This window comes from Scomber japonicus, chromosome 4 (genome assembly GCF_027409825.1).
Source record: "Scomber japonicus isolate fScoJap1 chromosome 4, fScoJap1.pri, whole genome shotgun sequence".
In the NCBI taxonomy this organism is placed as follows: Eukaryota; Metazoa; Chordata; class Actinopteri; order Scombriformes; family Scombridae; genus Scomber; species Scomber japonicus.
Window position 1 is genome coordinate 10,318,841 of NC_070581.1, and position 22,031 is coordinate 10,340,871.

Consider the following 22,031-nt stretch of genomic DNA (forward strand, 5'->3'; position numbering starts at 1 on the left):
AGATACCTGGGAGCAACACCAGCACATAAAAACAGAAACAATTCAGCTTTCTACTCATCCCACTAAAGATCCAACCATGAAAGTTGAGGTTAATGGTATTACCGTTGTTTTATGGTAGACAGTGGAGCAATTCTTTCAGCTCTTAAAGCTGCTGAGCAAGTGTGTACACCAACATCTAATTTTGTTTCTACTGTAGAAGTTGCAGGCATCCCTATTGCAGAGCCAATTTCAATGAAATCTAAGTTGAGAGTTGAAGATTCAGATGTACAACACTCTTTTATAATCTCTGAAAAGAGTCAAGTCAATCTAATGGGACATGATTTGTTGTGTAAACTGAATTCTACCATTCGATGTGCTCCAGATGGATTATTTCTAACCATCCCTGATGACAAAGCTACATAGGCAGCCCAATCTTTACAATGCACTATTGATTGTCTGTATTGCTGGATGATACCAGATTATAACATGTTACAAACCTTCACTTTGCCCAACATTCAGCAAATTGCTAAAACATCAACAGCATTTAAATTGAGTAAATTGTTTAATGTTAATAATTCATATCCACATGTCACCATAGCGGTCAATCCATGTTATGAGCCAACACATATTGGGGAAATGGTGGCTCGATGCCAGTCATTGAGAAAGGCTTTAACAGGTTCTCAAACATGCATCACAAGCCTGGGTGATGGACTGTACATGTTACAGCTAAGTGATCAAATTTCATTACCCCAAAGTACATTTGTGGTGCAACAGCATCCCCTTTCAGTGCATTATGGACCCCCTTCAGAACTCTCTGAAGTTCCAGCCAGTTTATGGGTTTAACATAAAAATCATGTGGCATTTTAAAATTCTGCTGCACCTCACACTCAAGGCTAATGCTAAACTGCCAATGATTAAACAAGACCACTGGCCTCCAAAAGCAATCACAGGAATTGAAGGTGTAATCCAATCCCAACTGGATCAAGGTGTGTTGATTCAAACCATCAGCCCATGCAAAATTCCTATTTTAGCAATTCCAGAGTCAAACCGTCCAAATGAATGGCAATTTGTTCAGGATCTGCAAGCCAGACACCAGTTTGATCCTGACATCTCTCAAATTCCGCACACTACACAGTCATTTGTCATTTGTGTTCAGCATTATTTTAATTCCTATGCATTCAGACAGCCAGAATCTGTTTCCATTTAAAGATAAACAGGATACACCTGGTGGAGGGCTTTGTCAAGAGTCCTACACTATACAACAACCGCAACAGCGGTAAAAAGCAACCTGGAAGATTTGCAGTTTCCTGGGAGAAGCACCCTCCTACAACATGCTGATGAGCTGTTGATAGCTTCATCAAAGGAAGCTTGTCATTCTCTTGTGCTTCTGGCTGAATGTGGTCACAGAGCGTCTTCGGCTAAGCTGTAATTTTGTCATCTTGAATTGACGTACTTGGGCCACATTCTGAAGGACGGACAGTGCCTCCCATCCCCAGAGAGGGTGAAACTCCAGACCAACATGCATCCTCTTAAGACCAAAAAGAAGATGCTCTCATTCTTTGGGTTGGCAAATTATTGCTAGGTCTTTGATTATGCCGCTATGGATTCTATCTTATGTGCAGCCACAGTGCAATCAGCTCCTCCTACTGTGCAATAGACTGAAAATATGCACAAAGCCTTCTAGGATCTGAAAACTACACTAACCACAACCCCATCCTTGGGTCTGCTATATTATCATCAACCCTTTAATTTGCATGTACATGGAGAGGGATGGCTTTGCTTTGGGCATCCTGGTTCTGAAACATGGGTCACATTACTGCCCTGTTGCATACTGCTCATCATGACTGTCACCCGTGGTTGTTGGTATGCCAGGCTGTCTGAAGTCAGTGGCCACAGTTGCCATTATGGTTAAAAATCATCTTGCATCATACTGGCTCATGATTGTGTTGTGCATGTCCCTCATTAAATGTTGCACATTTTGAACACCTCTTCTATGACAGCTGCACATTGCTGAGGATATGAGACAATCATTCTTTCCAGTTCCCACATATCATTGAGGTGCTCACCACTCTTGAATCCAGCTACTCTCATTCCTCTAATTGATACAGAAGATGATCAAAATTGCATTAACACAACTGAAATTAGCACATCCCCAAGGCCAGACTTGGGGGACAATATCTAATTCTGACATGATCCTCTGTCTACACCAATGACTGAGCTTGTAGACCATCTGATATCAAACATCTTGATGACTATACTGTAGTGAATGACTGGATCATTTTAGAAGCATGAGCGTTACCTAGTGGTACTTCAGCTCAAGCTGCCAAGTTGTATGATATCACTTGTATTGTAGCTAAATACAAAATTGCAATTATCTACACTGATTTTTGGTATGGTTTTGGTGTAGACTAGTTGTGGAAGATGAGACGATTTTTGAAAACCTCTAGGAAGCCAATACATCATCATATTTTGCTAGCAGATTTGTTATAGGCCTTTTTGCAATCATCAAATGTTTTGCTCACACTATTGGGTCTGAGCCTATTACTTGTGGAAATGCTACAGATTCTATAGCCAGACAGGCTGCCATTTCCTCTTCCTCCATGGTACACCAATGTACCACCATACAACCCGCGAATCCAATTAGTGTACCTTCATTTAATGATGTTGTGGAAATGCAAAACCGCACTGATGATAGGGAGAAAAACATTTGGTTGCATAAAGGTTATGCCTGTGATTCAGTGTCTGACTTGTGGCTCCACCCCAATGGTTGGCCTGTTTGTCCTCATCTGCTGGCACATGTTGCACACGGGCCCACACATGTAGGACAATGGGGAATCATGGCATCACACAAATTTCATAAAGTGGACAGATTATATACATATATATACATGTGCCAAGTTGCCAACGCTACAAATATTTGTTAGTCCTGGTAGATATGTTCTCCAAATGGGTAGAAGCATATCTTGCTAGGAGAGAGGATGCAAAAACAGTTGTCAAGTGCCTACTGAAAGAAAATATTCCTAGGTTCGGTATACCACAGGAACTAAAGCAACAGAGGCCCAACTTTTGTGGCAAAGATAACTCAGAGTCTTGCAGCAGTGCAAGGATTTCAGTGGCAATTGCATGTTCTTAATCATTCTCTACGTTCAAGTTGAAAGGAAGAACCTGACCAAAACTATGATGACAGAAATGTTGAGAAAGTTTCACTTACAGCTGTCAAGTAGATTCCCGAAACTATCAGGAGAGCATATTTATCCATTTCAAGTGGGCGATGTTGTACTAATCTGTTCTCTGGAAATAGTGTGTTTGTCTCATAGGTAGAAAGATCCAGTTATCTGTTGTTATACTGATGAAGATTATAGTGTTTGACTGTCCTGGTCTGAGGCAAAATAAGAAGTTTATCCTAAAAATTCAACAAGGATATATAACAATATATTCAATAGATGGATTCCACACCACTATGCATTGTATGTGCTAGTACATGGGTTGAAAACTCTACAACAGTCAGGTGCCCAAATGAACAATTACAGGTTTTTCTTGCTGTAATCATTCCTCCTGTTCATACTAGCGGGTTAGAGAAAACCTTTTTCAGTGTTTATGCAGGCACCTGACTATTGTTTAAAGCAGGCTTAAAACTTAAAACTCTCCCTCAATGATAGTAAAAAGTTGATTTTATAGTATTGACCATTATACTATTCACATTCAGATATACTATAACTTCAGATTGGGAAAGTTCATTACATACTGATCAAGCTGTTAGTGTTAATGATGAGGGAGAATCTCTCAGTAGGGTGACAATCAGAGTAGAGTTCCAATCAGCAAAGAATAAGTGAAAATTAGATTTTAAAAAAAGGGCATTTTCTATATGAAGACCTACATGTTCATTGCAATCACTAAGAAGGCTATGAAAATAGTAGGGAAATATGCTGATTTCCTTTTTTGAAGTATTTGCTGATTACATGGGAACTGCTTAATACATAGTAATATATCTATATATCTGTATATCTATATATATGTATATGTGTGTATGTATGTGTGTATATCAATAGATCAATAGATAATATTATATTATTAGGATATATTGTTATGCATAAGGATCAATTCTGTAGTACTAGTGGTTGATGAAACAATCCCTATTCATGGTCCAATTACTTGCTTTTTTTCAGGGCTGTTGACATCATCACTAGTAGTGCCAGATGTTGACTACATTTACGGGATTATACCAGAGTGCAACAGTTATGATGATATTCATTCCTTTCTGCAGTACTGTTGATAATATCACCAAAACTCTTTTGAAAGGCTGAGAAGCATGAACATGTCTCTCTGTATATCTGTGATAAAGTCAGATGAAGGGCACTTACACATGTTCCTCCAAAGGGTTAATATTAGCTACTCATCGAACCATGACTGCCCCATCACCTCTATGCTAATAGCTTTACAGAGGTCAGTTATGCTACCAACGCACCTTCATTACATACACACACACATAACCATACGAACATTTGCAGTGCAACTGGTAGGTAAGTCTATTCGTCTTCTATTTTTATCTTGCAGTGCTTATAGAAATAAACAATAATTGCTTGTATTAGGTGTACTATAAATATTTGTTTATCCTCACTGATGCAGTGTATTTGTTTGATTGTGTATTAATCACACAATGACGTAACACTTATAGACAAAATGAAGAGACTGGATGAGACTCCTCGGAGTGAAGCCAACAGAGAGAACAACAACTGGGAGCGAGAAAATCAATCAGACACATCCCATAATAACAGTCCGCTTCTAGCTGATCCATGGAAACCATGCAGAAAGTCCCGAGGATTTATCAAAGGTCAGACTTGAGTGGAAAATCATTAGAATCTGTTCAATACTGACCTAATCAATACATCAGAGAGTAGCTATTTTGGGACCAATCTTCATCATGCATGTAATATCATACAAGAATTTAAGTTTTTGTTTGACCTTAATTTGAGAACTAATAGATAATTTTTGAGGTAAAGGACAACATAAACAATGTTAATCAAAACTGAAGCAAGATATCAAATAAGAGTTAGAATATGATGATATGCAATGCTATCAAATTAGTCGTGGGGATACACATTGGAACTGTTTTCCTCAATAGTGGCTGATTATTCCATTAACGTCCATTATCCATTTACTTATATGTAAATATGATCTGTTGCTGTTAATTTTGCACATACAGCATACTGTAATCTGTAATCTGATTGGTGAGTGAGGTAAGAAGTTGGACAGACAGCGACGTGGCACAAATGTCTAGAAAGTCTCTTTCTATTCACTTTCTCCAAGAAATCTTCTGGTACAGCTTTTCATTTCTTACCGCTGACTTCAGCTTTCTCTGGGAGGCCTTCTCTCCCAAAACACTAAAATGACCTTGACAGCCTTGTTTCTCCAACAGGCATTCTCAATTATACTGTTGTGCTGGTCAATAAAGATGCGGTAGTTAAAGACAGTTACTATTTTCTGCTTGACCAATCACCTTATGAGCAATGCCATGATTTTGTTCTAAAAGCTCCCAAAAGCGGGTAATGAACAATGGAAAAGAAAGCAGAACGTTTTATGAGAATGGCTACATGTATTTTTTAAAGTTCAATATCAGTTCTAATTCAAGAAAGCCTGTGTGAAAATATCTAAGTAAATAGATATGTGGTCTTACAGACAATCTCCAAAGACAGATTAAATGAGGCTAACCAATATTTCTGTGTCCACAGAGTGGCTGTTGAAGCTGAGGTGTTTTTTGGGAACAGTGTGCAGAATAGAGTGGTATGGCTATGCTGCTCTTGGCATTTTGACTGCTATCCTCAGCTTTCTCATGGACCTCAGTGTAACAAAGCTACTGAGAGGTAGACACACACACACACACACACACACACACACACACACACACACACACACGCCTTTCAATCTGAGTGAGCTAAGAACACAGATGATTAATGTTTTTCTCTCATTTCACCTGCAGCTCATCAGTGGCTTTATATGAAGCTGGAGGGCAACAGTCTGCTGCAGTTCTTCTGCTGGACTCTTTACCCATCATGCCTCTGTGCTGTTGCTTCATCGTTTTCCCATCACATTTGTCCCTTCTCCACAGGTCTGTCTGACAACACAATTATATACTTACAGTATGCCAAAAAAATAAATAAATAAAAGTTTTGGTTCATTTTTAAGAGGCAGACCTACATAGCCTATTGGTGAGCCATGCTGACCTTGTCAGGATTTTACAGAATCACATCAAATAATAAGATTAGTTATAATATTAATAAAGATAAAATGTTTCTGTTGAGCAGAAAAACAGCACAGAAACATTAAAATACCTCTCAAACCAAGCCAGTGTGACAGTTAACATAAGATATATGCTAAAAGTAGTTATTTCTCTCAACTCACTGCTCTCATTGTTTTGTTTTGTTCACATCAGGCAGCTGTTTTCAATGAAAAATAACTTACAATATCTACCTTACATCAAATGACAGACACAAAAGCTAAAAAAGAGACATTTTCACCTAACAAGAGCAAAACAGAGATAACGGGAAAATTAATATTGGACTTACATTTGTCAGATGGACACAAGCACAACTCCAAATGAAAGCCATTGTTTCTCCACATCTGATAAATGTATAATTGTTAGTCAGGCAAATCATCTTATAAAGTGGCAGTAGCTATGTCACTGCTGTGTTTGCAGCTTGTTTTCACTGCCCCCAAGTGGCTACTAATAAGTTATTGAAGGTGTACGTATTCAATTATTGATGCTAAATGCAGATTTAATACCTTTATTGTAGCTTTTTGATCTCAAATTATACCTGTATCAATGAATGCCAGTTAAATTAAGGAATTCTGACTGGTCTAATTTTGAGTGAACTATAGACATGACACTGTCATTTATTACTTTCCATGGGTTTCATTGGCTAGAACATGAACATCAGATAGGCTAGGCATCCCATATGATGTTGAAAGGCTGAAGGTGCATTAAAGCATCCAGTATCAGTATCATCATGTGGGTTTCCATCTTCAAGTAGTCTTGAAAAAGATTAGATAAAGTATTGTTAAGAATTTTTTATTTTTCTTTCTTTTATAGCAGTTTTTATCTATTTAAAGTAAATGGCACTGAGAAAAGTCAGGTGTGATATCATCTTTGAAAGTCAGTATGAAAAAGTCAACTATGATATAATCTGTCTCACCTTTAATGTGTCTCCAGGAAACAGAACTCTATGCCTGGTGTATGTTATATGTTTTTGTGCAGTGTCTATATACCAAGGCTTGGTGTGATATAATATAAATGAAACCATAGATCTACTCTCAGAAAGTATCCCACTTTTTCTCCACCTTTACTGACCAAAGTCCCCTGCCTTGCCTATCACTACCAGCTTCCTGTTTGGGTTTATGGTCTTACTCCATTTGTACACATCACTGCATTATAGCCTACTGCCAAGGAGAAAAGATTTTAAACCCTGAACAGTGAAAGAGAGGTTTGATTTATATGGTTCCCAAAATAAGCATCCTCAAAGCTGATAACAAGCTGTGTAGGTATAATGAAACAACTTCACCAATCAAAAACTGAATAATGTTTCAAATGTACTTCCAATCTGTTTTGTGCTGATTGTCCTTGGAAGTCCCTGCCATCCCATCACCTTGCCACTAATAAATAAAACAACTAAAATAATTTCTTGTATATTCTGATGGAACAGCTTTTGTTGATTGCTTTAATACCTTTGGGCATTTCAATAATCTGGTTTCATTTTCCTTCAGGTTCGGGGATACCAGAGGTGAGGACCATGGTGGCCGGCATTGAAATGCCTCATTACTTGTCCCTCACTAATATGTTTACCAAGTTCCTGGGCCTTATCTGTACACTGGCAGCTGGTAGCACTCTATTCCTGGGCAAAGTGGTGAGAGACATCTTAGTATAGCTGCTTTACATACAAAATATGCAGACATCCTTTTATTATGTGATGTCTATTTTGTTGCTTGCATGAACAGTTTTCTATATTTGTCTCTAACATCAGGGTCCATTTGTGCATCTTTCCACCATGGTGGGAAGCTACCTCAGCAATCTCTGCACTCTTATACAAAACAATAAGGAGGTAAACTCACAGTGGTCCAAATAATTCAAAAGTAGTGTTCACCCACTTTACCCAAAACTATTTAAACCAGGGGTCTCCAAACTATTCCACAAAGGGCCATGTGGCTGCAGGTTTTAGTTCCAACCAACCAAGAGCACACCATTTGACCAATCAGCTGTCTGAAGACTGAGATCAGCTGATTAAATGAATCAAGTCTGGTGTGCTCCTGCTTGGTTGGAATGAAAACCTGCAGCCACATGGCCCTTTGTGGAATAGTTTGGAGACCCCTGATTTAAACTATGAAATCAACTAAATATCTTGATGTTAGAAATGATTTTGTAAAAATGGTTACTCTTACTGACGAACCACCTGGAATTATCACGCTTTCCTGGACTTTCTGCGGTTCCTGGCCTGGAAACTCTGTTACTAACTTACAGTAGTTCTTTCACTGATGAAGGTTGTGAGATGCAGTTGAAAGGTCCAGAAAAACCTAGTAAGTAGGCTTTGAGGTAGAGGAAAGGTATGCACATCCAAAAAGGGGCTCAATTGGTGCTGAACCAAACAGGAAAAATCAAGACATTTTTTGTCAACACTATGCTATCGTCAAGAAGCTTTCTAATGCTGCACCATGTCTGCTGGATGTGTAAATACTAATGTGACATGTAATAGTGTTTAAAGTGTAAAAGTGTTTGACAGTAACAATATTTGACATAATAACTTTACAAGGTGGCAATTTGTTGATGTTGGGTTCATGGCTGATTTCACTGTTCCCAACTGGATAAAAATACAATAATGCAGCTTTTATGACCTGATGGCCTCATCCCATTGCACAAATACTTAAAAAGGTCATTACAGAAACAAAGCATTACAGCATATTTCTCTTCTAGGAGAAAGCAGCTGGGGAGATGCTGGTTGTAGCTGCTGCAGTCGGGGTAGCCAGTTGCTTTGGAGCTCCCATTAGTGGTGAGAGAGTCAGTAAAGGTTCAGAATTAGGAACCAATTATTTTCATATATGTCTTCTTATCAAACATATTTTCATTTTCGTTTTCCTCTTGTAAGCTTCACATATTTTGTCTTCCCTTTTATCCTCCCTCACACCTCTGCTCCTCTATCACATTTATATGTTCCTTGTCTCTCACCGATTAGGCTTTGATCATCTCTCTTGCCTAATATTCTCTAATCCTCTCATCTCACTGTTTATTTCATTTTTGCTAACAATGTTCAGGTTTCAGTAACTCATACTTAAACTCCATTAGTGCTCGTAGTGTATGATAAACTCAAAATTGCATTATTACAATTTACATAAAACATTAGACTGTTTATTAATGCTTGAAAACTCTCATCTCTATCTATTTCTTTCCTTCCTCTGTCCCTCTGCTCCTGTGCTTCTGTAGGTGTGTTGTTCAGCGTGGAAGTAATGTCCTCTCACTTTGCCCTGAAGAATTACTTCCCATGTTTCTTCTCAGTCGCCTGCGGGGCTTTGACCTTCCGCCTGTTCTCAGTGTGGAGTGGAGATGGAGGTAAAGGAGGCCTGACCAGCTCTCGAACCCTCATGGTCAACAAAGAGAAGGTTACATTCACCACAGACACTTTGACGTTAAAAAAAGGGAACCTACATATCATGCCTTAAGAGTTAAAGGATAGCTTCACCATTTTTCAAGTGTGTCTCAAAAGAACAGTCAGGTGTCCATAAAGCTAAGGGTTAGGGTTAGGGTTAGTGTTAGTTTCCCTCTTTTTGCTACTATACTTCCACTGCAGCTCAACACAGAAACACTGTCCAAGGAAACATAAAGAGAGAATTTGATGAAGGTGATGGTGATGGTGATGATGATGTTGATGATGGTGGTGATGATGATGATGATGATGGTGATGATGATGATTATGATGACGATGGTGATGATGTTGATGTAAATATGACAGATATCCACTTGATATGACTAACTCAGACTTCTGAAGCCTCATATAAGCTTCAGATAAACTCTAGATAAACATGTTTGCACAAAGTGACTGTGTGGAGACACTGTAGATTTTGGCCCCCATCACTTACACTGAAAGCACATTCGAAGGGCATCTTTTACCTAGTAAGAAAAGAAGGAATGATCACAGCGAGAAAAAATTCTAATCCTAATCCTAAACCTAACCCTTACCCTAAAAAGACTGTAATGTTGAAAGATATCTACTTGATTTGACTCATTTGGATGACTGAAGCTTCATATTAGCTTCAGATCAACTTTAAGCACCCCCCCATCCCATACATTGTAAGTGCATTATGTAGAAATGTTCAAATGGTTAGTATGAATAGAAGGAATGATTATGGCTCCTGACTGTTTTAAGACAAACTTGAAAAAGTGTGAACCCATCCCCAACCCTGTCCACACGTTCTGTGTAAATATTCCCAGAAGACCTGTTACAGCAGTATATTAATTCAATTTTGAAATTAAATGTTCAATAATCACATAAAGCTGAAATTTTTGGGTGTCCATATACTGTACTTTTGGCCAAATAGGGTATACGCTGAAATTAACACCAACTATTTGAAAAAGATCTATAGCATCAGATCTTTTTTTTCTTCATGTACATATTTGTCTATAAACATAGTCATATTAAACAGCAGCATTTACATTGAGTTTGGTTTTACCATTTCAGGGTGAACTGACACAATACTTTAAAAAAAAAAGAAGAAGAAAGTAAATGTACTGTAAAGCAAATTTGAAGTTAATGCAATACTCTGGTAATTTCAGCTTGTCAGTGCTGTTGACAGCTATTTAATAACCTGTCATGACAATAACTGGGAATGCCAGCTTTAGCAGACTTTTGTTGAAATATTTATTGTGACAGACTGTAAATTTCAATAAAAACGTAATGCAATAAGGTGAGGGACGATTCAATTTTAAAAGGCTGTTGGGGAAATTGGATGGATTACTCCAATTTGTTTTGTGTCCACAGAGACTCTTCAGGCACTGTTCAAAACTAATTTCCCCACTACTTTACCTTTCTTCCCGCTGGAGATTCTGCTGTTTGCTTTGCTGGGGTAAGTTTATTCTTGACAGCATCTCCAGAGTTAAACAAGTTCTCTATCTGTCTGTGTTTGGCTTAATGTCTGTTGATGGAAGACAATTTTGTTTTTCTTCCGTATGTACTTGATTGTTAATTCAATGAGATAAGCTATTTTGTTTCTAGTGTTTATGTGGATATAGAGTGCATGGGTTTGCTTGGCTGTATGGGTGGTGGACCCCAGGAAGAATAGCCAATGCTTGCACTGGTGCTAATGGGGATACTAAAAAAAAATATTATTTTCATATGAGTCACAGTGGAAACTCTGTGACCAGTTTTGCTGTGTTTTATTTTTGCATTACAGTTCCAATTAGCATTCATAGGTTTTTCGTTCCTTAGACCTCTAATTTCCTGACTTCCTCCTCATCATCATGATTTCCACAAGTCTAATAACATCTGTCTATTGCTGCCTGGGTTAAAATAAGCCTCTTGTCTCTGACTGCACAGGCTGCTGTGTGGAGCTGTGAGCCGCTGCTACCTCTTCTGCCATCGGTGGATCCTGCAATTCACCAAGACAAACCCAATCCTCCTCAAGATATTGACGACAGAGTGAGAGCTCAGTCTTTTCAATTTGAAGGCCCAGATTGTGATGCAAACATGAGTCAAGAGCTGCATAACACATAAGATTTTGGGTGGACTATATATTCAAACAGATTAAATGTTCCAGAAACATGGTGTTTGTGGTCAGGATTATCCACATAACACAATAACACATCAAAGTTAAACAACTTAAAAATAAATGATGTATAGCACAAAATATGATAAATGAGTGTGCCTGTCAAGATACATTGAAATGTCCTAAAAATCCTCAGTGACAATTCTAAATATATTTTGCACTTGTAGTAGATGCAGATCTAAGTATACAATGCTACAGGGAGCCTTTTGATTGGAAAAGATTAGAGCAGGCCTAGTGAAAATGGTAAATGGCTGCATTTATCCAGCGCTTTTATCCAAAGTGCTTTACCATTTTCTGCTGCGTAGCACACTCACACACTGATGACTGCAAGCTACTGTACCATGCAAGGTGCTGGCACATTATTTTGCCATGTATACTGTATGTATTGCTCTCTTGTCAGCATCTTCAGTTCCTTGCCCAAGGACACGACAACATGTTGACAGGAGGAGTTGTGAGAGATCAAACCACAAGTCTTATTAGTCTGATTAGTGGACAAATCGTCCTACCTCATGAGCCACAGCTGCTCCTAGTGTTAATGGTTAATCTGAAGCAGTCAAATGATTTCAGCTTATTGAAATTTCAGAATGACCTAAATGAAAATGATATTATAACAATGGTGATTGTACATGTGAATGTCTGTCTGCAGGAAGGGTCTGTATTCAGGAATTGTGGTCTTCCTTCTGGCATCTTTGACGTTTCCACACTCTGCTGGTCAATATATGGCTTCTAAGGTGCATGCGCAGAATGTAAAGGTCATAAATACATAATCAATGAGTTAGAGCAGCACTGAATAAGATGTTTTGTGCATTTACTCTTTTGTCTTATTCTCAACAAAACCCATGAAAAGACCAAGACCATGTTCTATTTAAACACATCAATGAACCACCTGTTGCACTGGGCCACATGTTCCTTCATGACAATAAATGTGGGCACTGACGTTTCCTCTGAGTTGAGGCTGATGCCATAAATACTCACTTTAGAGCACCAAATGTGCATTAATCAGCTACAGAAAATAGCCCTCAACAAGTGCACTAGAACTACTGATAATCAGATTAAATTGCCACATAATTTTCACTTGCTTATACAGTGTGATTGTTTTTATGGTCTTTATTTTCTATTCTGGAAGAGGGTTATTTTGTTTTATTTTGTCCAAGCTGACCGTGAACTAGAGACTTATTTGTCATTTTCAGTCATCATACAAGCTTTTAATTTTCTTTTTTTTCATACTGGATTTGTTTTCCGTAAGAAAAATATAGATAAAATGCAACAATCCAAGAATGTTTCTTTCATGCTACTGTATATCTTCTTGCATTCAGACAGTGATTTGAATGACAGTCATCTCTTTCACAGTACACCATGAAGCAGCTCCTCACCTCCTTACTAGACAGCAGGCAGTGGTTCTCTCAATCCCACAATGCCTCTGTTCAACTGGAGCCTGAGCCTTTGTTGGAGTGGAGCTCAGGGAGTCCTATCTATTTCTCTTTGGCTGTCTTTCTGCTTATGAAGGTACAAACAAAGGCTAATTAAGGAAACTCTTATCTCTGTCCACGTGCACTGATAACCAACAGGAACCGTAACAAAGGCATTAGGTTTGGCCACCCACTCCTGTTGTCCTCCTGGGTCATATTGACCCATAATTGGCATACAGTAATTGACATTTTCACAATAGAGTAAAAGAGCTAAAGGCAGTTTAACCTTTGAGGCTGAAATGTCTTCAACAACCTGATGCTGACTCATAGCAACACTGCTAGTAAAAAGGATTGATTTCGGGATTTAGAACAGATAGAAATCACAGCAACCGGCAAAGTGATGGCTGAGTCACTGGTATCAAACAAGATCAACGACCCGATATCTATTATTTCCTATTTGTCTTCTGAGAGAGGAAAAGCTTACTATCGCACGAGTAGACAGAAAAAACAACACTTGCACATACATTGGTAGACATTTCTTGATTGAGTTTCTAACACCTGTTTAAGTAAACCATCTCTAATGCATTTAGTTCTATAAGAAATCCCCTCCCACTTAGTCAACTCTCTAGATGAGTCACTTACCTCAATCATTTTTTCTCCACATGCAAATGAGAAATGTAAACGAGCATAATTCAGTATTTATTTGTGTGAAATTGATTTGAGAGCATTGCAAACATTTCCCCACACACAGATTGATAGTGACCCATCTGTTGTACAGCATGTGCAAGTAAAGCTGTTGTGACTATTCAGATTCAAAGAGAGATTAGACAGTCTGTGTCTCTGTTGTTGGTTCTCAGCTGTGGATGTTGGTCCTCGCCTGTACGCTGCCTCTGCCAGCTGGATACTTCATGCCAGTCTTTATCTACGGTGAGTAAAGTGAAAGGACTTTGATTAGTTTGAATGGAATTAGTTTAAATTTAACTTTAATGACTTTGTCTCGCTGTACACTTTCACCAAAATGTGAAAACTGAGGGAGGTTTTTCTGGGCAGGGTAAAGGGACATATAAAGGTAGAAAAACTTCAATTAATTGCTTTGATTTCTGTTTTCCAGGGGCAGCTATTGGGCGTTTGCTAGGTGAAGGAGTGGCTTACGTGTCCTCCACTGGACTGACTTCAGATCAGCAGTGGGCTTCTATAAATCCTGGGGGCTATGCACTGGCTGGTAGAAAAACCTGATTAATATCTATTGGTTAAATAATGATGTATTATCTCATCTGTATATTAGCAGTGTCTAAACACAGTTTCACATGTAATTATTTTACGTATTCAAGCAAATATTTCATTGTCAATCCAGATGAATAAATAATAAAATGTATGTAGATTGTTGATTGAATTGGATTTTGTATATCTGATGTAGACAAAACAAGATAGCTCTCTATATGATGTTAAACAAAATGTATTAAAACACTGATATATCATTAGAATGTCAACTAGCAACTATAATATGCTTTCTGCTTTAAAGGTGCTGCAGCATTCTCCGGGGCTGTGACTCACACCTTGTCCCCAGCTCTCCTGGCTTTAGAGTTAACTGGCCAGTTCAGCCATGCTGTTCCCATCCTCCTTGCCACACTACTGGCCAATGCCCTGACTTGCTCTGGGCACTGTCCTTCTTTCTATGATGCCCTCTCTATCAGCAAGAGGCTCCCACACCTGCCCTCTCTGATAAAGGCCTGCCCCAGGTGAGTAAAAACAAAGACTGATTGAAAGCTAGTGCCTGTCGTGGTTCAAGTGGCAATCTGCATCTGGAGACTAGCAAACACTGTTATTTTTCACACCTGTTGTTGTTGGCTTGTCCACATGCTGTGTTATAACTCAACAATTTGTCATAAATGGCTATAAATGTAATATTGAAACCACAGTATATCAAAACACCACACAACTTTCTGCTGCCAAAGTCAGATTAATAGCGCAAGGCTTTTGTGATAAGTGGAAATTTCCCCAAGTAGCTGGAGCTATTGATGACCTACAATTAAATATCAGAGCTCCTCCTGTTATTTTAATAGAAAAGGCCATTATCAAATTGTTTAGCAAGGTGTGGTGGAAGACAAACCTAAGTTCTGGGACATAGATGTTGGGCAACAAGGTTTTTGCCCCTTTGGGACTGTATAGTAGAGACGACAGAGGCACACTTTTACCAAGAGTGACTGAAACCTTTGAAGGGATTAATGTGTTGCTTGTTATTTTAGGTGATTCAGCCTACCTTCTGCTATCATGGGTCATGAAACCTTACTGTGAGGTTAGAGGAATAATATGAGCAGGTTGTAATCATCACCTTAGTCAAGCATGCATGTGTGAGCGTACTTTCGGGTGCCTCAAAGACTGATGGAGTTGACTCCTTAAGTTATGCAATGCCCACATTACTCTGGTCGGCCAAATCTTATTAGCATGTTGTTTCCTTCACAACTTTTGTGGAGTTCACAATTAGCAATTCCTTCATGGAGAAAATGTGAAGAGGAAGATGAGGACGACAATGAAGTGATGTGAGACAAGGCTCACTGCAGGACAATAGAAGGGTACATTAAATGAGATGTAGTTTGTAGAATAAAAATTGAAATATATTTTTTCTAGAATCTAATGTCAAGATATCTGTATTTATGAATGTGTGATGCATGGATTGTAATGATGACCAACATATAACAAATCCAGTGTTAACAAACAAATGTTATATGGTTTATTAACCTCCTTGTATAAGAATAGGCTTGTCACTATTTTTAGCTGAACCCAGGTGCAGACAGGAAGAGACTAGCTGGTAGTAGCAAAAACAGTCTTTATTTCACCAAAGAACTCAGGTGTAGAGATAGTCTTGAAAGGGTGGCAGGGTGGGTGGCAGCCAGGCAGGCAGTCTTAATTGAACAGAAATAACAGGAATTAAGATGCCGTAACTGGCAGTTAGGACGACTTTCAGAGCTAGAATGGGCACTTCTCTACCGTGAGTATTACGACTATCTGGCAGGGACTGGCTGCCTGTGCTGGCTTCTTATAAAGTTATGGTGCTTGATTACAGTTAGGTGTTGTCTGGGGAGGCAGACCAGGTGTGTGGAAAGCAGGCAAGAGGGAGAGAGAGAACGAGCAGACAGACAAAACCGAAACACACCAAGCACAACCAAGCCACACAAAAGGCAGAAAATACACATACACTCACACAACAGACAGGGTGGAGTCATGGTGGATTTGTGACAAGATTTGAACAATATTACTTCTAATTAGGGAGTTCAGGTCCTCAACACAGGTCTAACTCAACCAATAAGACTGAATCTGAACAATAACATTATTATTAAAATGAGTTTTCTCTTTATTACCAATCCAACACATTTTATAATGACAGACTTGATCAACCAGGAATGTACTGGGATAGGTTTCAGTGAAATATTTTATTAAAATAGGTCTAAATTTGTAAAATAACTCAATGATTCAATTTCATAAGTTGAAGAATAGCTGAGCTGTGTTGTTAACACTATATGCAAAACAGTGGAGACATCAATTGATGCCATTGATTGCCATTTCATGGAGCTTTCATGACCTGCTATGGGTGGACTGTTGATTGTGGAGCATGGGGCAGTGGTGGGTAGACCAGGTGCTGCTGCGGAGGCGTTGGGATCATTGGTGGTGGTCCAAATAGAATGGTGTAGGATTGTGGAATGTAGGAGGAATGTGGCTGTGGATAGCTAATTAGATTCTTGGACTTTGTACAGTAGGCTTCTGTAAAAAAAAATTGGTATGAAAGCATCCCATTATGCAAAGTGTGAGTCAGTTTGATGTGTTTTTCTCCGTTTTTAGCAGGTGGCATCTAGTGTTGCATTAACTGCAATCAAACCATTCAGGGTTTGACTGAAAGCAACCTGAGACCACTTCTGTGAACTTGGCCTGCTTGTTTTGTTGTGTATTTGAGTGGGATTGGATATTACAACAACTTTCACACTGTTGATGCATTGGGCTATCATCTTGGATTTTAAGGTTGGGGCTGGTGAGGTTCATCTGACTTTTCCAGTAATAAATCTGACTTCAGGGTGCATTCCATTTGAAAATTCAGACTTCTGAGTACAACTGAAATGCGTGATGTACAGGTGTTGATTGCCAAATAGTGAAATTCCCCTTGTGGTGTCAGTCAAAACACCAAGGACGCTAAGATACAGTACAGTCTTCTTTATTGATTCTCTTGTAAAGTAGGCTTAGGCAGTATCTATTTTTTCATACCTTCCTACCTTCTTGACTTTTCACTGGGGTATACAGTGTTTGATGGTATTTTTGTAAAAATAAAATGCAAAAATTGAGCTGCTAGTGATAGAAGTAGCATGTATTACACTACGTCCATATTTATCATGAATTTATAAAGAGAACTGGATACAGAAAAGGTGTTGGGCACTTCCAGAAGTTCTCTGATGACACTGCCATTGTGGGATGTGTATCAGAGGGGAACGACTGAGTACAGGAAGGTCATCATGGACTTTGTCGACTGGTGTGAGCAGAACCACCTCCAAGTAAACGCCAGCAAGACAAGGGAGATGGTGGTTGACTTCCACCGAAAACCCTCCAGCATTGCACAGGTGAACATCCAGGGACTAGATATCGAGAGAGTGAGGACATACAAGTACTTGGGTGTCCACTTTAACAATAATTGGACTGGTCAGATAATACTGACTCTATTTACAAGTAGGGTCAGTGTTTACACCTGCTGAGGAGGCTTGCATCTTGCATCTGGTGTGTGCAGACCACTGCTGAGAACCTTCTTTGACTCTGTAATGGCATCTGTGGTCTCTTATGCAGTGGTGTGTTAGGTAGGGGGATGTTCTCAGCAGGACAAGAGCAGACTCAACAGACTGATAAAAAGAGCTAGCTCAGTCTGTGGCTGCCCCCTGGACTCCATAGAGGTAGTGGGAGAGGAGGGTTTTGGCCAAACTGTCCACCATCATGGACAACACCTTCAACCTTCCTCTGCATCAGCTTGTGAGGGCCTTAAGCAGCTCCTTCAGCGACAGACTCATATACCCCAAGTGTAAGAAGGAGCACTTCCGCAGGTCCTTCTTCTCCCACTGCAGTCAGACATTTGCACTTTAAGGTCCTTTTTTAGTTTTCAATTTAAATTTAAATTTTATTATTGTTGTATAATTATGTTTTTTTTTAATGTTTTTTTGTCATATCTGTATCTGTTTGATCTGCTGTAACGATGAATTTCCCCACTGTGGGATCAATACATTTATCTTCATCTTTATCGCTGTTAAGTAAGCATCAAAACCCCTGTGAAATGACTTGTTTCACAGTCAGAATTTGATCCATTTGGTCCGATCACATTTTGAAAGTTCAGATCGGCATGATTTTATCATTTTATCCCCATTCAAGTTAGCTGGAGTGTTAAACTAGAAGTTAGCCGTCTTGTCCAGCAGAAGTCTCTGGTGCATTTGGTCCATAGAGAATATGTAGTATGTTTTCAGAAAGTGGATCTTTTGGCTTCAAGTGTCATTGTGCAACTTTCATAAGAATGATATGTATCCAGTTCTCTTTATACATCCATATTTACAGTCAATGAACTGTAACAACATGGCAATGTGTAGCATCAGCTAGCATTACTGAGGCACATGGAGGGTAGTTTAGCTTAGCAGATATGCAAACATTTAACAGCATTAGTGAATTCACTAAATAAACCATGAAACCTCACTAAATGTTTTTTTTCAGTCTTTAATAACTTGTTTTCACTGTGCTCTGACAGCATGCCTCTTGCTTTGCCTATTTACAACTTACTGCCCTGCTTCATGTACTCAACAGTGCAGCTGCACACCTGCATACCACACGTAACAGTCAACAGTCCTTTCAGCAATGTGAGAATAAATGTAATTGTCTTACAACTGTAATCAAGACATAAAATGTCAAGGTGAATGAAATGAACATGTGCTTTGAACAGATACATTTCTCAACTGGTGATAGCAGCAAGAAGTTTTTGTCTTAGTAAACCGTTCACCAGCCAGACTGATTTCAATCCTTAAACTGGAACTGGACATTTTAATATCTGTTAGATACCTTAAATTACATGAATATGTTTTGGAAGTGTTTTCTTTTTTTCTTTTCTTTTTTTAAACAAAAATGGTAAATGCCCTACTCTGTGATTATGTGAACACTGGGAACTTCTCTGTCTCGGCTTCTAACCTGTATCATAAAATACACTGCAGCAAAATGTAACTGATATTTGCTCCTGTTTGTGTCCGAACATAAAATTGTGTCATTCAGCTAGATATGTCCTTGGAAACTGTTTGGAAAAGGGCAGGCACTTTCAAAAAATACTTGACAGGTGATTGGATGAACCATCTATCTATCACCATCTTACATTGTGAGGCAGTTGGATTCCTGAGATCACACAAGAATCCTCATAGGACGCTGACTGGTCTGAACCACTGGTTCCACTGGAACCACTGTCCAGACAAGATGGATTCTTGTGTGATTGTGTGATCTCGCAAATCCAGTTGCCCCTCAAAATATTTATAATTTAATTTAACCAACATTTCACCCACACAACAGCTTGTGTTCCAGGTGTAACACGAGTCATCTCTCTGGCAGGCTTCCCTCTACACCAGTCGGACAGGTTTTGGGAGCTAAAGCGGTGCAGCTTCAGAAAGCAGCTGGGCCAGTGGAGGTTCAGCAGGCTGTCAACACCAGCACTGAAATACAAATACCTGTGGTGGACTCACATGGTACGCATATAAAGATATTTGATAGTATTTTACCCCAAACTGCTGGCTTAGTCATATTCTGTCTAAATCTTCACACAAAGTCTTAGGGTATGCAATATTGGAACAAAGTATTTGGCTGTCAGCAGGATCCTTGAGAAAACATCAGATACATTCTGGTCACTTACACCACATGGAGCTTGTTATAAGGAGAGAGGAAAGTGATGAGAGAAATGATGAGCATGTAGCAAAAGCTGTTGCAATTCAGCAGTGAAAGTGTCTCAATAAGGAGCTGACAGGTGTGAGAAAATAGTCGGTTGGCCAGCTGTGCCTTTCAGTAGCAATCACATGGATGAATTTTTGTGTTTCCAACAGACGACTCTCAGCCCACAAGAGCGCTGCACACACTCTAAACTGTAGCGCTGACTGTGGCAAAGAAAATTAATTTCCTCTCCTCTCTTCTCTTAAAGAGTCGCAGATTTTACTGGGGTTTGTTCTCCGATCAGAGCTGCTGATGTTCCTGCAGTACTGTAAGACTGAGGTAAAAGGCTGGATGGAATCAGAATCAAGTAGCTGCAGAGTTAGGTAGAGGAGTGAACGACCTGATGCTGCTTAAAAGCCAGAGCATGTCTTTAAAATCCATTTGACTTTGATTGAATTTTAAAAAAGGAGGATGGGAGCTAAATGTGCATGTAGGATGAGCTGGCTGACGTAAAATCTAATTTTATGACAGCTGACATCCATTCCATACATAAATCTAAAAATAATCTAGTGATAGATAAAGACATATTCGCTGCTTATCAAAATGAATTTTAAATGCCAGATTTATGGATTGATGGACAGCTCATATACACTAAAGAATATGTTTTTTCAGGGAATAGAAGCTGTGAATCATGATTTCTGAATTCTGAACTATTACTGAATGCTACTGCATGACAAAAATGCATCTAAGGGAAAATGCATGCAAATGTGAATATGTATGTGCCCTTTTTCAGACTATGGAGAAACATCTGGATGAGGTCTGTTGCATTCATCCATCTTCGGTCCTGTTATCACCACACAGCACCGTTCAGGAGGTAGGGAGGCAGATTAAACAAGAAAGGAATGAAAAATGTTTTGATTACTATTAAAGCTCAGTAAATGTTAATAACTGAGCTTTAAATGTATTGTTAGACATATTTCTGACAAACTGTTTCCAGTATTTATGCTAAACTAAGATAACAACTCCCAGCTCCGTAATCCGCCAATTTTACACATCAAGGTTTGTTTGCAGCTCTTACATTAGCTGCTGCTAGCACAACACACCTAAAAGACGAAGAATTCATAGAATAAAGAAGACAATATCACTGGTTCTGTTGCATCGATTTTTATCCTCTTTTAAAAACTGTCACACACTCACACACAAAGACAAAATGGAGAACTGTTTTCTTAAAAATCAGTCACTTCAGTCATGTTTCTCACAGGCCCACAGTATGCTGAGTCTGGTTGGAGCACAGACCTTGTTTGTCACCGACAGAGGGAGGCTAGTCGGGCTTATTTCTTGGCCAGAGGTAATAAATGTTTGCATGTGTTGTGTTTATGCACACTCACAAGTATAATCCATAATATTTTCTTAATGACTCATGCTGTCTGTCTGTTATATTCCTCTGTTGGTACTGTGTGCCTTGTCCTTACATAACGAAGGCAAAATGGCTACTCATGGATTCAAAGCAGTCTCTTTCTCTCTCTCACTGCTTCTCTTTCTTGTTTCTCCTCTAGATGAAGAGAATATTAGAAGACTTGGCCAAAGAAATCTAAGCAGGGACACGCAGGAAATAAACGCACCCCTTGACCTTTTTAACACGAATCCATCTCTGTCTGATTACCCGGCTCTAATAATGATAACATTTCTTTATTCCCCAAGCATAGAAATGTTTCCACACAAACAAAACTGTCATTAGTTGCAAGCTCCTTTATCAGAGCTTATTGTCTTGCCTTTTATGGTAATTAACAAGATCTTGCCCACTGAGGAGATAGCACTCTATCTCATTTGCTGAACCACATTTTGTGACACAGCAATATTAAAAGTGTGTCTTCCCAGAATAACATCCAAGGGGGATGAACACAAAAGCCTGCAAAACAGCTT

At 39.0% G+C, this 22,031-nt stretch overlaps 1 protein-coding gene across 1 annotated transcript; it reads left to right on the forward strand.

Annotated features, from left to right (window-relative positions):
• Window positions 1–4,659: 4,659 nt before the first annotated feature.
• On the forward strand, window positions 4,660–21,703 carry clcnk (chloride channel K). The gene is made up of 19 exons (XM_053317363.1): window positions 4,660–4,810; window positions 5,709–5,840; window positions 5,957–6,085; window positions 7,738–7,877; window positions 7,995–8,072; window positions 8,939–9,014; window positions 9,446–9,571; window positions 10,998–11,082; window positions 11,553–11,654; window positions 12,428–12,512; window positions 13,132–13,287; window positions 14,048–14,117; window positions 14,302–14,412; window positions 14,713–14,929; window positions 19,797–19,930; window positions 20,377–20,447; window positions 20,902–20,982; window positions 21,370–21,456; window positions 21,665–21,703. Exons 1-19 carry the CDS (start codon window positions 4,660–4,662, stop codon window positions 21,701–21,703), a joined length of 2,070 nt encoding a protein of 689 aa, XP_053173338.1.
• The last annotated feature ends 328 nt before the right edge of the window (window positions 21,704–22,031 follow it).